This window comes from Salvelinus fontinalis, chromosome 18 (assembly GCF_029448725.1).
Source record: "Salvelinus fontinalis isolate EN_2023a chromosome 18, ASM2944872v1, whole genome shotgun sequence".
Taxonomy (NCBI): Eukaryota; Metazoa; Chordata; class Actinopteri; order Salmoniformes; family Salmonidae; genus Salvelinus; species Salvelinus fontinalis.
In genome coordinates this window covers 22,797,702-22,813,878 of record NC_074682.1, presented here as the reverse complement: position 1 = coordinate 22,813,878, position 16,177 = coordinate 22,797,702, and the positions used below count along the sequence as shown (strand labels likewise).

The window sequence follows — 16,177 nt, the reverse complement described above, 5'->3', positions numbered from 1 at the left end:
CTAAGTTGCTGTGAGCTCTGCTGTCTGTCTCGGGATCCCTCCAGATTCCACAGAGGGGGTGAGACACGGAAGCACAGCTAGCCTAGCTTTGTTTTGTTCCATGAAATGTGGACCGCGCTAACTTTCAATGTAGCAACTGCTTGTTTGCGGAGTACTACAGGGGTGAAGTGGCTACTCTTAGCAAGCAAGTAGCAAACCTACACAAGATACTGGGGAATCCACGCCCGCCTACTTTTTCTTTTACCCCAGTAGCCAGACGCCGCTCTGGTGGAAGTGTCACCACCGTGTCGGCTCTCCACGGTCACTTGTGTAGATAACTTTGACTCCTTCTGGATACAGAAGATACTCAACAGGAATGACAGAGTCCATCCAAATCATCTTGGTTCCTGGACTCCTGTCCACCCCTTTCAAGGCTGCGTTGAAACAATGACTTATCAATGACCCAAGACCAGCTCAGCTAATCATTGTGACAATGAGTCGTCATAATGCTGCGTTAAATGTACATTATCCCAGGGGTGTTGGCAGACACAATGTAAGTAACTTAATTTATGTCCCCCTAATTGCACTTAATACCTTTGTTAATCCTACAGCTATTGGATGCAGTAATCATGAGCCTATGAACCAGAGTTACACTGTTAGCACTGAGGCGGTGTGCCCTAGTAGGAAGACCACTTTGTGCAGCTCACGCTGCACTATCAAGTCTACTTCTGATAAGCTTCCCAGTAAAGCATTTAAAAACAAGCAAACAACCCAGAATAGTGCTTAAAATAGCCCATATTAACATATGCAGCCTGAGAAACAAGGTCCATGAAGTCAATAACTTGCATGTAACTCATATTCTGACTATCTCTGAAACTCACTTAGATAATACCTTTGATGATACAGTAGTAGCAATACATGGTTATTTCACTTACCGAAAATACAGAAATGCCAGCGGGGGTGGTGTTGCGGTCCATATAAATAAGCACATTCCTGTAAAGCTTTGAGAATATCTAATGCTAAATACTGTTGAAGTAGTATGGCTACAGGTTCATCTTCCTCACCTAAAGCCCATTCTTGTGGGAAGCTGCTATAGACCACCAAGTGCTAACAGTCAGTATCTGGATAATATGTGTGAAATGCTTGATAATGTATGTGATATCAACGGAGAAGTATTTTCTGGGTGATTTAAATGTTGATTGGCTCTCATCAACCTGCCCACTAAAGAAAAAACTTCAAACTGTAACCAGTGCCTGCTGCCTACCAGGGTATCTACAAACAGCACAGGAATGAATTCATCAACATGTATTGATCACTTCTTTACTAATGCTGCAAAAAATGTGTTTTAAAGCAGTATCCAAATCCTTAGGATGTAGTGGTCACAATATAATAGCCATATCTAGGAAATCCAAAGTTCCAAAGGCTGAGCCTAATATAGTGTACAAGAGGTCATACAATACGTTTTGTAGTGATTCATGTGTTCATGATGTAAAGAATATTTGCTGGTCTGTGGTGTGTAATGAGGAGCAACCAATCAATCAATCAATCAATTTTATTTTATATAGCCCTTCGTACATCAGATAATATCTCGAAGTGCTGTACAGAAACCCAGCCTAAAACCCCAAACAGCTAGAATGCAGGTGTAGAAGCACGGTGGCTAGGAAAAACTCCCTAGAAAGGCCAAAACCTAGGAAGAAACCTAGAGAGGAACCAGGCTATGAGGGGTGGCCAGTCCTCTTCTGGCTGTGCCGGGTGGAGATTATAACAGAACTATGCCAAGATGTTCAAAAATGTTCATAAGTGACAAGCATGGTCAAATAATAATCATGAATAATTTTCAGTTGGCTTTTCATAGCTGATCATTAAGAGTTGAAAAACAACAGGTCTGGGACAGGTGGCGGTTCCATAACCGCAGGCAGAACAGCTGAAACTGGAATAGCAGCAAGGCCAGGCGGACTGGGGACAGCAAGGAGTCACCACGGGCGGCAGTCCCGACGCATGGTCCTAGGGCCCAGGTCCTCCGAGAGAAAGAAAGAGAGAAGGAGAAAATTAGAGAGAGCCAAGATTTTCAAAATGTTCATAAATGACAAGCATGGTCAAATAATAATCAGGAATAAATCTCAGTTGGCTTTTCATAGCCGATCATTAAGAGTTGAAAACAGCAGGTCTGGGACAGGTAGGGGTTTCGTAACCGCAGGCAGAAACAGTTGAAACTGGAATAGCAGCAAGGCCGGGCGGACTGGGGACAGCAAGGTGTCAGCATGCCCGGTAGTCCTGACGTATGGTCCTAGGGCTCAGGTTCTCAGAGAGAAAGAGAGAACGAGAGAATTAGAGAGAGCATACTTAAATTCACACAGGACACTGGATAAGACAGGAGAAGTACTCCAGGTATAACCAACTGACCCTAGCCCCCCGACACATAAACTACTGCAGGATAAATACTGGAGGCTGAGACAGGAGCGGTCAGGAGACACTGTGGCCCCATCCGAAGAAACCCCCGGACAGGGCCAAACAGGAAGGATATAACCCCACCCACTCTGCCAAAGCACAGCCCCCACACCACTAGAGGGATATCCTCAACCACCAACTTACAATCCTGAGACAAGGCCGAGTATAGCCCACAAAGGTCTCCACCACAGCACAACCAAGGGGGGGCGCCAACCCAGACAGGAAGTTCACGTCAGTAACTCAACCCACTCAAGTGACGCACCCCTCCTAGGGACGGCATGAAAGAGCACCAGCAAGCCAGTGACTCAGCCCCAGTAACAGGGTTAGAGGCAGAGAATCCCAGTGGAGAGAGGGGAACCGGCCCTGGAGAGACAGCAAGGGCGGTTCGTTGCTCCAGAGCCTTTCCGTTCACCTTCACACTCCTGGGCCAGACTACACTCAATCATATGACCTACTGAAGAGATAAGTCTTCAGTAAAGACTTAAAGGTTGAGACCGAGTCTGCGTCTCTCACATGGGTAGGCAGACTGTTCCATAAAAATGGAGATCTATAGGAGAAAGCCCTGCCTCCAGCTGTTTGCTTAGAAATTTTAGGGACAATTAGGAGGCCTGCGTCTTGTGACCGTAGCGTACGTGTCGGTATGTACGGCAGGACCAACTCGGAAAGATAGGTAGGAGCAAGCCCATGTAACGCTTTATAGGTTAACAGTAAAACCTTGAAATCAGCCCTTGCCTTAACGGGAAGCCAGTGTAGGGAAGCTAGCACTGGAGTAATATGATCAAATTTCTTGGTTCTAGTCAGGATTCTAGCAGCCGTATTTAGCACTAACTGAAGTTTATTTAGTGCTTTATCCGGGTAGCCGGAAAGTAGAGCATTGCAGTAGTCTAACCTAGAAGTAACAAATGCATGGATTAATTTTTCTGCATCATTTTTGGACAGAAAATTTCTGATTTTTGCAATGTTACGTAGATGGAAAAAAGCTGTCCTTGAAACAGTCTTGATATGTTCGTCAAAAGAGAGATCAGGGTCAAGAGTAACGCCGAGGTCCTTCACAGTTTTATTTGAGACGACTTTACAACCATCAAGATGAATTGTCAGATTTAACAGAAGATCTCTTTGTTTCTTGGGACCTAGAACAAGCATCTCTGTTTTGTCCGAGTTTAAAGTAGAACGTTTTCAGCCATCCACTTCCTTATGTCTGAAACACAGGCTTCTAGCGAGGGCAATTTTGGGGCTTCACCATGTTTCATTGAAATGTACAGCTGTGTGTCATCCGCATAGCAGTGAAAGTTAACATTATGTTTTCGAATAACATCCCCAAGAGGTAAAATATATAGTGAAAACAATAGTGGTCCTAAAACGGAACCTTGAGGAACACCGAAATGTACAGTTGATTTGTCAGAGGACAGACCATTCACAGAGACAAACTGATATCTTTCCGACAGGTAAGATCTAAACCAGGCCAGAACTTGTCCGTGTAGACCAATTTGGGTTTCCAGTCTCTCCAAAAGAATGTGGTGATCGATGGTGTCAAAGGCAGCACTAAGGTCTAGTAGCACGAGGACAGATGCAGAGCCTCGGTCTGACGCCATTAAAAGGTCATTTACCACCTTCACAAGTGCAGTCTCAGTGCTATGATGGGGTCTAAAACCAGACTGAAGCATTTCGTATACATTGTTTGTCTTCAGAAAGGCAGTGAGTTGCTGCGCAACAGCTTTTTCTAAAATTTTTGAGAGGAATGGAAGATTCGATATAGGCCGATAGTTTTTTATATTTTCCGGGTCAAGGTTTGGCTTTTTCAAGAGAGGCTTTATCACTGCCACTTTTAGTGAGTTTGGTACACATCCGGTGGATAGAGAGCTGTTTATTATGTTCAACATAGGAGGGCCAAGCACAGGAAGCAGTTTAGTAGGAATAGGATCCAGTATGCAGCTTGAAGGTTTAGAGGCCATGATTATTTTCATCATTGTGTCAAGAGATATAGTACTAAAACACTTAAGTGTCTCTCCCGATCCCAGGCCCTCGCAGAGCTGTGCAGATCCAGGACAGCTAAGCCCTGGAGGAATACGCAGATTCAAAGAGGAGTCCGTAATTTGCTTTTTAATGGTCATGATCTTTTCCTCAAAGAAGTTCATGAATTTATTACTGCTGAAGTGAAAGCCATCCTCTCTTGGGGAATGCTGCTTTTTAGTTAGCTTTGCAACAGTATCAAAAAGAAATTTTGGATTGTTCTTATTTTCCTCGATTAAGTTGGAAAAGTAGGATGATCGAGCAGCAGTGAGGGCTCTTCGGTACTGCACAGTACTGTCTTTCCAAGCTAGTCGGAAGACTTCCAGTTTTGTGTGGCGCCATTTCCATTCCAATTTCCTGGAAGCTTGCTTCAAAGCTCGGGTATTTTCTGTATACCAGGGAGCTAGTTTCTTATGACAAATGTTTTTCGTTTTTAGGGGTGCAACTGCATCTAGGGTATTGCGCAAGGTTAAATTGAGTTCCTCAGTTAAGTGGTTAACTGATTTTTGTCCTCTGACGTCCTTGGGTAGGCAGAAGGAGTCTGGAAGGGTATCAAGGAATTTTTGTGTTGTCTGAGAATTTATAGCACGACTTTTGATGCTCCTTGGTTGGGGTCTGAGCAGATTATTTGTTGCGATTGCAAACGTAATAAAATGGTGGTCCGATAGTCCAGGATTATGTGGAAAAACATTAAGATCTACAACATTTATTCCATGGGACAAAACTAGGTCCAGAGTATGACTGTGGCAGTGAGTAGGTCCAGAGACATGTTGGAAAAAACCCACTGAGTCGATGATGGCTCCGAAAGACTTTTGGAGTGGGTCTGTGGACTTCTCCATGTGAATATTAAAATCACCAAAAATTAGAATATGATCTGCTATGACTACAAGGTCTGATAGGAATTCAGGAAACTCAGAGAGGAACGCTGTATATGGCCCAGGAGGCCTGTAAACAGTAGCTATAAAAAGTGATTGAGTAGGCTGCATAGATTTCATGACTAGAAGCTCAAAAGACGAAAACGCCATTTTTTTTTTTGTAAATTGAAATTTGCTATCGTAGATGTTAGCAACACCTCCGCCTTTGCGGGATGCACGGGGGATATGGTCACTAGTGTAACCAGGAGGTGAGGCCTCATTTAACACAGTAAATTCATCAGGCTTAAGCCATGTTTCAGTCAGGCCAATCACATCAAGATTATGATCAGTGATTAGTTCATTGACTATGACTGCCTTTGAAGTGAGGGATCTAACATTAAGTAACATTATTTTGAGATGTGAGGTATCACGATCTCTTTCAATAATGGCAGGAATGGAGGAGGTCTTTATCCTAATAAGATTGCTAAGGCGAACACCGCCATGTTTAGTTTTGCCCAACCTAGGTCGAGGCACAGACACAGTCTCAATGGGTATGGCTGAGCTGACTACACTGACTGTGCTATTGGCAGACTCCACTAAGCTGGCAGGTTGGCTAACAGCCTGCTGCCTGGCCTGCACCCTATTTCATTGTGGGGCTAAAGGAGTTAGAGCCCTATCTATGTTGGTAGATAAGATGAGAGCACCCCTCCAGGTAGGATAGAGTCCGTCACTCCTTAGCAGGTCAGGCTTGGTCCTGTTTGTGGGTGAGTCCCAGAAAGAGGGCCAATTATCTACAAATTCTATCTTTTGGGAGGGGCAGAAAACAGTTTTCAACCAGCGATTGAGTGCTGAGACTCTGCTGTAGAGCTCGTCACTCCCCCTAACTGGGAGGGGGCCAGAGACAATTACTCGATGCCGACACATCTTTCTAGCTGATTTACACGCTGAAGCTATGTTGCACTTGGTGACCTCTGACTGTTTCATCCTAACATCGTTGGTGCCGACGTGGATAACAATATCTCTATACTCTCTACACTCGCCAGATTTAGCTTTAGCCAGCACCATCTTAAGATTAGCCTTAACGTCGGTAGCCCTGCCCCCTGGTAAACAGTGTATGATCGCTGGGTGATTCGTTTTAAGTCTAATACTGCGGGTAATGGAGTCGCCAATGACTAGGGTTTTCAATTTGTCAGAGCTAACGGTGGGAGCCTTCGGCGTCTCAGACCCCGTAACGGGAGGAGTAGAGACAAGAGAAGACTCAGACTCAGACTCCGACTCGCTACATAATGGGGAAAACCGGTTGAAAGTTTCTGTCGGCTGAATGAGCGACACCGGTTGAGCATTCCAACAGCATTTCCCTCCAGAAGCCATGAGAAAGTTGTCCGGCTGCGGGGACTGTGCGGGGGGATTTATACTAACGTTACTATCTGTACTTACTGGTGGCACAGACGCTGTTTCTTCCTTTCCTACACTGAAATTACCCTTGCCTAACGATTGCGTCTGAAGCTGGGCTTGCAGCACAGCTATTTTCGCCGTAAGGCGATCGTTCTCCTGTATATTATGAGTACAGCGACTGCAATTAGAAGACATCATGTTAATGTTACTACTTAGCTTCGGCAGTTGAAGGTGTTGACGAACCATGTCCAGATAAAGCGTCCGGAGTGAAAAGGTTGAATGAGGGAAAAAAGTTGCGATGGAAAAACTAAAAATATAAACGGTAATTAAAAACAGAAACAAAACAAAAAACGTAAAGTTGTCAGCTAGCAAAGTAAAGTAAAGTTGGCAGCAAATCGCACAGCAACAAAACGCACAGCAACACGTCTGCAGATTCAACAGGAAGTGAAGTGAAAGCTGTCTTTCACAGTTTTGTGGAGGGCTTGGACTTGCTGATGCTGCACTTGACACATTTATGAAATTGCTTATTCCAGTTACTAATAAGCACACATAAAATATAAAGGAGAGCCGCACACTCTAGGAGCTCAGATGCAAAAACATTTATGTCCAACGTTTCGACAGACAAGCGGGGTATAATGACAAACAACGCGGGATGACTCATTTATATAGTGTCAAAAGACAGGGTGACATGTTCGATGCCAATATAACGTAGAGTCATCCCGCAGTGTTTGTCATTATACCCTGATGAAGACAGCTTGTCTGTCGCAACGTTGGACGTAAATATTTTTTGCATCTGAGCTCCTAGAGTTTGCGGCTCTCATATATTTTTTAAGTGTTCCACTCCGCTAGCCAGCACCTCGCCGAAATAGGTGTGCATTTCTTTCGCCTCTAGACTAATAAGCACACACCAATTAAGAAAATTACTAAAAACTGTTAAATCCCCTTGGGTTGATGAGGAATTGAAAAATTGCATGCTTGAGAGGGATGAGGCAAAAGGTATGGCAAATAAGTCTGGCAGCACAGCTGATTAGCAAACATACTGCAAATTAAGAAATCATGTGACTAAGCTAAATAAAAATACAATTAAACTATATTATGAAAGAAAGATAAAGAATGATAGTAAAAGCTTTGGAGCACCTTAAATGACATTTTGGGGAAAAAAAGCCAACTTGGCTCCATCATTCATTGAATCAGATGGCTCATTTATCACAAAACCCACTGATATTGGCAACTACTTTAATTACTTTTTCATTGACAAGATTAACAAACATAGGGATGAAATGCCAGCAATAAACGCTGACACTACACCAGTGGAGGCTGGTGATTTGAAAAATTAAGGAGGGTGGGTGACCCACGTATAGGTGCGTAACGCACGGAGACGACAAAGTGTGTTTCAAAAATCGTCAAAAACAAATTATTTGAACCTAAAGCATTTAATGAAGACATTTATAGTACATTAGTATGGGGATCACAGCAGTGATTGAATGAGGGTATGAGGCATGAGTTGAGCTGTTCGGAGACTTGACCAGTGCAGAACAGGATTTGACTGGGAAGAGAAAAAGCAATAACACAACACACTACACAGTTAGACTAAAGAGCTAAGAATGAGTTAGTCCAAGCAAAGAGTAAAATTATTGATGTGTAATAATGTGATTGACTCTACATATAGGAATGAGAGAAAATGTATAGGGGTACTCACAGTGCTTGGAGTGAAAACATTCAATGTGCCAGTGTGCCAGTGGGCACATGAGAAGTGGCTTCAGTTCATGTCAGGAGAAAGTTGACAAGGTAGTGGAGTGGAGTAGTCATCACCTCTTAATCAGGGAACAGGAGGGGACTTAGCTGTAAATATACAGTGAGCACCATAATTCATTGGACAGTGACCGTTGTTTTGTTATTTTGGTTCTGTACTCTAGTACTTTGAGTTTGAAAGGATACAATGACAATGAGGGTGAGGTGCCGACTGCCAGCTTTAATTCGAGGGTATTTTCACACATATCGGATGAACCGTTTAGAAATGACAGCACCTTTTGTACATGGTCCCCCCCATTTTAAGGTACTACTAAGTATTTGTTGAATTGGCTTCACAGATGTGTGTCGTTAGGCAGGTGTTTTCATGTGTGTCGTTAGGCAGGTGTTTTCATTTGTGTCGTTAGTGAATGCAGGAGAGCTGTTGATGAATAGTATTGATTCTAGACTCTGCTATTGCCTTTGGAGGTTGTTGTTGGGGTGTGACTACATGAGGAAGACAGCAGTGTCGATGCAAATGAAGCTGGCCGTCATAAGGCTCTGAAATGAAAATCAATCAATCAGGAACATTGCAAAAACCCTGGGCATGCCCAAGTCAACAGTTTGGTTGATCATTAACCTGTTTGGGCTGCAGGGGCAGTATTGAGTAGCCAGATAAAAGGTCCCCATTTCAAACGGCCTCGTACTCAATTCTTGCTCGTACAATATGCATATTATTATTACTATTGGATAGAAAACACTCTCTAGATTCTAAAACCGTTTGAATTATATCTGTGAGTAAAACAGAACTCATTTGGCACAAACTTCCTGACCAGGAAGTGGAAAGTCTGAAATCGAGGCTTTATTTTGAAGAATAAAATCACATTGCTATCTTCACAAAAGTACTCTCATAATTAATCATATATTTTATACCTTTCTTGTTAAGGTTTTGGGGGCAAGAGTATTTCTGTAACAAAGGAGATTTCAGTCTTCCAATACTAGAGACCAAAATTAGTATTCAGAGTCATACAACCGGCCCAACTCACCCCGCTCTCCTCTCCTGTCCCATTTCACTTGCTTTGACAATGTACACATACAGTGCCTTCAGAAAGTATGCAGACCTCTTGACTTTTTCCACCAAAAAATTTTGTTACGATGCATCATTATTTTAAAAAAATCCCTCATCCATCTACACAAAATACCCCATAATGACAAAACATAATACATATAGAAATTTTTGCAAATGTATTACAAATAAAAACTGAAATATCACATTTACATAAGAATTCAGACCCTTTACTTAGTATGTTGTTGAAGCACCTTTGGCAGTGATTACAGCATCGAGTATTCTTGGGTATGACGCTACAACCTTGGCAAACCTGTATTTGGGGAGTGTCTCCCATTTTTCTCTGCAGATCCTCTCAAGAATTGTCAGTTTGGATGGGGAGCGTTGCTGCACAGCTATTTTTAGATCTCGCCAGAGATGTTCGATAAGGTTCAGGGCTCTGGCTGGGCCACTCAAGGATATTCAGAGACTTGTCATGAAGCCACTCCTGCGTTGTCTTGGCTGTGTGCTTAGGGTCGTTGTCCTGTTGGAAGGTGAACCTTCACCCCAGTCTGAGGTCCTGAGCACTCTGGAGCAGGTTTTCATCAAGGATATCTCTGTACTTTTCTCCGTTCATCTTTCCCTCGATTCTGACTAGTCTCTTAGTCCCTGCTGCTAAAAAACATTCACACAGCATGATGCTGCCACCACCATGCTTCACCGTAGGGATGGCTACCTGGTTTCCTCCAGACGTGATCTTGGTTTCATCAGAACAAATAATCTTGTTTCTCATGGTCTGGGAGTCTTTAGCTCCCTTTTGGCAAACTCCAAGTAGGCTGTCATGTGCCTTTTACTGAAGAGGGGCTTCCATTTGGCCACTCTACCATAACGGCCTGATTGGTGGAGTGCTGCAAGTTGGTTGTACTTCTGGAAGTTTCTCCCATCTCCACAGAGGAACTCTCGATCTCTGTCAGAGTGACCATCGGTTCCTTGGTCACCTCCCTGACCAAGGCCCTTTTCCCCGATTGCTCAGTTTGGCCGGGCGGCCAGCTCTAGGAAGAGCCTTGGTGGTTCCAAGCTTCTTCCATTTAAGAATGATGGAGGCCACTCATATTCTTGGGAACCTTCAATGCTACAGACATTTTTTTGTACCTTCCTCAGATCAGTGCCTCGACACAATCCTATCTCGGAGCTCTATGGACAACTTCATGGCTTGGTTTTTGCTCTGACATGCACTGTTAACTGTGGAACCTTATACAGACAGGTGTTTGCCTGTCCACATCATGTCCAGTCAATTGAATTTACCACAGGTGGACTCCAACCAAGTTGTAGAAACGTCTCCAGGATAACCAATGGAAACAGGATGCAACTGAGCTCAACTTCGAGTCTCATAGCAAAGGGTCTGAATGCTGTAATGTAAATAAGGTGTTTCTGGCGTTTTTTCATTTTATACATTTGTTATCTTTTCAAACAACTAGTTTTCGCTCTTTCATTATGGGGGATTGTGTGTAGATTGCTGAGGGAAAAAAATGTAATTGATCAATTTTAGAATAAGGCTGTAACGTAACAAAATGAGGAAAAGGTCGAAGGGTCTGAATACTATCCGAAGGCACTGTATGTTTCCCATGCCAATAAAGCCCCTTGAATTGAAATTGAATTGAGAGAGCAAGAGAAAGCGAGAGCAAGTCAAAGAAAGACAGAGAGCGCAAGAGAGAGAGACAGAGAGTGAGAGAGAGGGCAAGAGAGAGAGAGAGCAAGAGAGAGAGCAAGAGAAAGAAAGCAAGATAGAGAGAGACTGAGAGAGAGACAGAGAAAGCAAGAGAGAGAGAGAGACAAAGAGAAGAGATGTGCTGGACTGGAGTCACATGGCAGTTGGTGGGCACAGCTCGTGGAGCCAAATTCACTGAGAGGGATGCGAGGGTAATGCCAGAATAGGTATCACCGGTGCCAGGGCTCATCACATCATAATAATCACTGTTTGACAAAGTGCCCTCAAAACTAGAATTAGTGGGGTGAAATTGCATGCTACTCCTAAAGGATTTTTTTTTTTTTTGTGGGTCAACTTTGTTATTATTCATTTGTGGAAAAAATTCCAGTGCAATGCACATCTGGGCAAAATTCATGGCATGTGATCTGACATGATGAAAAATACGAGCGGCTGAATCAGAGCAGTGTTTATGAGATGCACAGCGGAGTCCACTGTTGCCCCCTTTCAATACAAATCTAGCAAACACTTAATAAAATACAATGTTAATGTGACTGCCACTGAGGTTCTATCAGTCAGCATCTGCAGCCGTGACCCAATGGTGACTGTGGACATGTTCTCTATATAGGCTGGGGGTGGGAAGGGTGCATCATTGCCCCACACAGGGTTGACTGTTCACCAACAGAATGATCACCTCTTACCCTCCACACTCTTACACACTACACACACACACTCCCCACTGCTGAACTCATTAGAGTTCCGGAGCTCTGGTTGCTCTGCCGTTGTTCCAACAGAGGTCTCCACCTGAAACAGCCGGGCAGGAAGGGCAATTGTTCCCGTTTTGTGGAAATTAATCACAGGGCCTTAATGCTACTGGTAGTGTCTCACTTTGATTATCGCTGTTGACACATTAGTTGGGAACAGAATACAGATTGAGCTTACGAGGCCTTTCAAAAATGGTCATATCGTATCTGCTGGCTGGCTGAATAATTCAAATCAAATCAAATATATTTATATAGCCCTTCTTACATCAGCTGATATCTCAAAGTGGTGTCCAGAAACCCAGCCTAAAACCCCAAACAGCAAGCAGTGCAGGTGTGGAAGCACGGTGGCTAGGAAAAACTCCCTAGAAAGGCCAGAACATAGGAAGAAACCTAGAGAGGAACCAGGCTATGAGGGGTGGCTAGTCCTCATCTGGCTGTGCCGGGTGGAGATTATAACAGAACATGGCCAAGATGTTCAAATGTTCATAAATTACCAGCATGGTCAAATAATAATAATCACAGTAGTTGTCGAGGGTGCAGCAAGTCAGCACCTCAGGAGTAAATGTCAGTTAGCTTTTCATAGCCGATCATTAAGAGTATCTCTACCGCTCCTGCAGTCTCTAGAGAGTTGAAAACAGCAGGTCTGGGACAGGTAGCACGTCCGGTGAACAGGTCAGGGTTCCATAGCCACAGGCAGAACAGTTGAAACTGGAGCAGCAGCACGGCCAGGTGGACTGGGGACAGCAAGGAGTCATCATGCCAGGTAGTCCTGAGGCATGGTCCTAGGGCTCAGGTCCTCCAAGAGAGAGAGAGAAAGAGAGAATTAGAGAGAGTATACTTAAATTCACACAGGACACCGGATAAGACAGGAGAAGTACTCCAGATATAACAAACTGACCCTAGCCCCCCGACACATAAACTACTGCAGCATAAATACTGGAGGCTGAGACAGGAGGGGTCAGGAGACACTGTGGCCCCATCCGATGATATCCCCGGACAGGGCCAAACAGGAAGGATATAACCCCACCCACTTTGCCAAAGCACAGCCCCCACACCACTAGAGGGATATCTTCAACCACCAACTTACCATCCTGAGACAATGCCGAGTATAGCCCACAAAGATCTCCGCCACAGCACAACCCAAGGGGGGGCGCCAACCCAGACAGGAAGATCACGTCAGTGACTCAACCCAGTCAAGTGACGCACCCCTCCTAGGGACGGCATGAAAGAGCACCAGTAAGCCAGTGACTCAGCCCCTGTAATAGGGTTAGAGGCAGAGAATCCCAGTGGAGAGAGGGGAACCGGCCACGCAGAGACAGCAAGGGCGGTTCGTTACTCCAGAGCCTTTCCGTTCACCTTCACACTCCTGGGCCAGACTACACTCAATCATATGACCCACTGAAGAGATGAGTCTTCAGTAAAGACTTAAAGGTTGAGACCGAGTCTGCGTCTCTCACATGGGTAGGCAGACCATTCCATAAAAATGGAGCTCTATAGGAGAAAGCCCTGCCTCCAGCTGTTTGCTTAGAAATTCTAGGGACAATTAGGAGGCCTGCGTCTTGTGACCGTAGCGTACGTGTAGGTATGTACGGCAGGACCAAATCGGAAAGATAGGTAGGAGCAAGCCCATATAATGCTTTGTAGGTTAGCAGTAAAACCTTGAAATCAGTCCTTGCCTTAACAGGAAGCCAGTGTAGGGAGGCTAGCACTGGAGTAATATGATCACATTTTGGGGTTCTAGTCAGGATTCTAGCAGCCGTATTTAGCACTAACTGAAGTGTATTTGGTGCTTTATCCGGGTAGCCGGAAAGTAGAGCATTGCAGTAGTCTAACCTAGAAGTAACAAAAGCATGGATAAATTGTTCTGCATCATTTTTGGACAGAAAGTTTCAGATTTTTGCAATGTTACGTAGATGGAAAAAAGCTGTCCTTGAAACAGTCTTGATATGTTCGTCAAAAGAGAGATCAGGGTCCAGAGTAATGCCGAGGTCCTTCACAGTTTTATTTGAGACAACTGTACAACCATCAATATTAATTGTCAGATTCAACAGAAGATCTCTTTGTTTCTTGGGACCTAGAACAAGCATCTCTGTTTTGTCCGAGTTTAAAAGTAGAACGTTTGCAGCCATCCACTTCCTTATGTCTGAAACACAGGCTTCTAGCTTCTAATTGTTTGGTTTCATTTGTTTCTCCACACAAACATGGAGGCTTTGCTCCTGAAAAAGAATGATGTTTTGGTAAAATTATTTATTCCTGAATTCAAACAAATTGAGTATTCTGAGTATGTCTGCTGTTCACCTCCTTTCGACATCATTCAATAGGGACATTTGGAGGAAAAGCAGGAACACAATAAAGGACAGTGTCATGCAATTTGCAAGTGGATTGAATTATCTGAAAATTATATATTATGAAAAACTGTCTGTGTATTTCATTTTTAATCAAATGTTTGCCTCATCTCTGCAGGCTCCCGGAGGTACGGATCTCGGACAATGGACCGTATGAATGCCACGTGGGCATCTACGACCGAGCAACGAGAGAAAAGGTGGTCTTGGCATCGGGAAACGTCTTTCTCACCGTTATGTGTGAGTCATTTTTACTCTGTAGTCAGCCTGTGACTGTGAATATGCAAAAATGGCTAGCTCTGCTCTACTCTGACATCCTGCAACATGAATCAGTTCTATCTCTTGGGTGTTCTGAGGTCTTTCTAACGGGATTGACTTTAGATAGCTAGAAATGGAAGAAATCACACATTATATAAGATAAATGTAAAGGGAAAATACCTTAAAGCAGCAAAGAATTACAAGAAATCTACATTGGCACTCCTTGTGAGTGAAGGTAAGAGACAGCCATGATGATAGTGGGACTGCTAGAGGAATATCTAAGAGGTTCAAGAGTAGACAGAGGCAGTGTTTTTGGAGATTGTACTATATCATGCTGAAACACAATTTCACTCTCCCTTATTCAATCCCAAGTTCCATACGGCAAACATGACTGGAGCAACAACAACAAAAATACAAAAAAAGAACATGAACCATTCCCCTCTCTAATGCCATCTAATACTGCCTCTGAGACCACTACTAGACAGGGATTTGAACCAGTCTATATCTGTATAATTGCAAACCTACCCTATTTTGGAGAATTACTTGTTTCTTTGTTCCCATGTTTCTGCCAGTGACCTGAGGAGCTGCTTCTCTCGCTCCCTCTTTGTCGTAATTGTTGGTGCAACTTTCTCTAATGACAGCTGGCTCACTTCTCTCTGGTGTTTGAAGTCCAGCAGCAAGGCTTTTTATGTACAGCCTATCGCTAATTACCAACAGTAACATTTCTCCCAAAAACATGAGAGAGAGAAACACAAGGACATAATTAGTCCATTTGCTCATTTTGTTCCCTCACCGTATTGCCTGCCAATGGCTCTTGACATTAGGCTGCAGGTGTACCCAAAGACTAGTTTTGGTTCTCAGAGCTCCTCCGCTGACCTTCACTTTCCCATAATAACATAAAACCATACAATATACAAGAAATACCAAACCAGATGAACTTTTCACAGACCTAAGCGAACAGAGCTTTATCAATGGGAGAGGATTCACCCAAGTTAACCCCTTAATCGTTAAGGGGTGGTGGTCAAGATATAAGAATGATATAGCCAGGGGAAAGTGTGGACACTCTCTCTCAGCTGGGTGTTAAATCTCCCCTGGTGGAGGAGAAGAAGAATGGCCTCTGGCATTGTGGCTAATTGCCGTCTAAGCTGAAACAGAATTATTCATAACCTATTAGTGTGCCAAGTTCACTGGGAAGTGAGAAAAAAAGGAAAAGGGAGAAAGAAAGAAATGAGAGAAAAAAGTAAATTAATAGGAAGCAGTTTTTTTAAAGGGCTTCATAAATAAGAATTATAATTTTAATGAATCTCCTGCCAAGAAATTCAATCACTCAGTTTCAGAAGGCCAAACCTCGAACTCTTGGTACTTTTGCCACTCTCCTTCACTCAAAAAAGTTTATGTTCTTTACTTTTATCCTCAACTGTTTAAATTCACAATGGTTTGGTGATGCATCAAGGCATGGGAGACTTTTGCCTTGAGGATTATTAAGGCAATGATAGAGGATTATTTAGGCAATGCTATTATAATCAATGGTTATTGACAGTTATCCACTAAAACTATATCTCAAAGGTATGCTAAAGTAAACCAAAAACTTTTTATTCTGATGTCTCTTTTCTCCATTGGACTAAAATAGTTAACTTCTTATGGCTGAA

The 16,177-nt window shown here is 43.5% G+C and overlaps 1 protein-coding gene across 2 annotated transcripts in view; it reads left to right on the top strand.

Annotated features, from left to right (window-relative positions):
- Nucleotides 1-16,177, top strand: part of LOC129815167 (immunoglobulin superfamily member 21-like) — a 309,353-nt gene that overhangs the window by 191,731 nt on the left and 101,445 nt on the right. For both annotated transcript variants that reach the window (XM_055868652.1, XM_055868651.1), the window contains exon 4: nt 14,392-14,510. In XM_055868652.1, coding sequence (XP_055724627.1) covers nt 14,392-14,510 — 119 coding nt within the window. The remainder of the gene's footprint in view (nt 1-14,391; nt 14,511-16,177) is intronic.